The sequence below is a fragment of the Nematolebias whitei genome, chromosome 19 (assembly GCF_014905685.2).
Source record: "Nematolebias whitei isolate Nwh7 chromosome 19, NemWhi1, whole genome shotgun sequence".
NCBI classification, from domain to species: Eukaryota; Metazoa; Chordata; class Actinopteri; order Cyprinodontiformes; family Rivulidae; genus Nematolebias; species Nematolebias whitei.
The window spans coordinates 39,928,185-39,929,750 of NC_056516.1; the positions used below are offsets into that span (position 1 = coordinate 39,928,185).

The window sequence follows — 1,566 nt, forward strand, 5'->3', positions numbered from 1 at the left end:
CACCTGATATTCGTAAAACAGACTCACTCCCACCGATATTTGTAAAACAGACTCACTCCCACCTGATATTTGTAAAACAGACTCACTGCCACCTGATATTTGTAAAACAGACTCACTCCCACCCGATATTCGTAAAACAGACTCACTCCCACCTGATATTTGTAAAACAGACTCACTGCCACATTTCAAAGTCAAACTCAGAACTCATCTGTTTAAAGAAGCCTACACTCTGACTGCAACTGCATTGTCTTATTTTAATTATATTTTACTTGTTTTTACTGTGTGTATAATATTGTGTCTGTTTTTATGATTGACAATGTAAGGCGACATTGAGTGCCAAGAAAGACGCCTACAAATAAAATGTATTATTATTATTATTATTATTATTAAATCCTATAAATGAGATCCTCCTGCCCACAGCTGTCAGCATCTAACAACTCTTGAATGAAAACAGGACGATGAGCTATGACAACACTTAATTTCCGTCTGGGATTAATAAAGTATTTTTGAATTGAATTGAAATAAATAAATAAATAAATAATAAAATAATATAAATAACAGTATATATATATATATATATATATATATATATATATATATAAAATAAACTAGTTTACTGTGTGTGGCTGTAATTTCAGTTACAGAAGCTTTAGAGCCAACACAGTCCTGAAGTCTTGACCTTTGACCTCTCCACAAGTCTTCTGGTCCTGAAACAACAAGCCCCAACCATGACAGCACCTCCACCGTGCCTCACAGTCAGGCTGGCTACAGGATGTCTGGACGTTTTAATGCATGAAAGCGGTGTTTATCTGAGTTCTGTGGAGCAGAACCTCCGGACCTTCTGGATGGAGGACTTGCCGCTCCTCCTGAGCCCCATCAGCAGGATCCTGGGTCTGCTGGTCCAGGAGCAGTTCTCCTCCAGGTCCGGCTCCTCCGCTCCGTAACCAAAGCTTTTAGGAAACGAACCCACGACGCCATAGCTGCTGCTCGGGTCCGGCTCTTTGTACTGAACGTTCATGCTGGACCTCAGAGTTCGGCCCGCATCTCTCCGGACCCCCGGCTCTTCGGAACCAAACGACCCAAAGCTCTTGTCCGCAGCGGGGAAGAAGTTCAGCAGCAGGTCGGGTCAGAACATCTTGTCAAGCGGTTCCACGTGACGACTAACGAGCCGTGAAACACCCGAACCACCCGCCGGGTTCGGTTAAACCGGAACGTCCGTCAGGTTCGGTTCGGAAATCTCAAGTAAAAGTAAAAGAATGCTAGTATGCTAACTTAGCGTTAGCTGCTCAGCTCCGCCCCCTTCTTCTGATTGGCTGTCCACTCCAAATGCAGTCACGTGACGGCATCAAAACAAGGAAGAACAGTTGATCGGTGAGTGATGTTTGCAAAGGCTTCATTACATTTATAACCTTTTATTTATTTATTACAAGTAAATATCAACATGTTTGTAATGATTTAGGTTGATTTAAAGTTTCATGGGATTACAAACCTGCGTTTACAGAAGAAAACGTGTTTCAACAGGAGATAAATGTTGAGTCATTTAGCTAAAGGAGCTAACGAGATATC

General features: G+C 42.0%; 1 protein-coding gene across 1 annotated transcript in view; it reads right to left on the bottom strand.

Moving 5' to 3' along the window:
- LOC119425920 (ras-related GTP-binding protein C) overlaps positions 1–1,254 on the bottom strand; it is a 13,386-nt gene extending 12,132 nt beyond the window's left edge. Inside the window, exon 1 of the mRNA XM_037693478.1 lies at positions 839–1,254. Within this exon, the coding sequence (XP_037549406.1) occupies positions 839–1,018 (180 nt within the window). The 5' untranslated portion in view covers positions 1,019–1,254. The remainder of the gene's footprint in view (positions 1–838) is intronic.
- Positions 1,255–1,566: the final 312 nt, after the last annotated feature.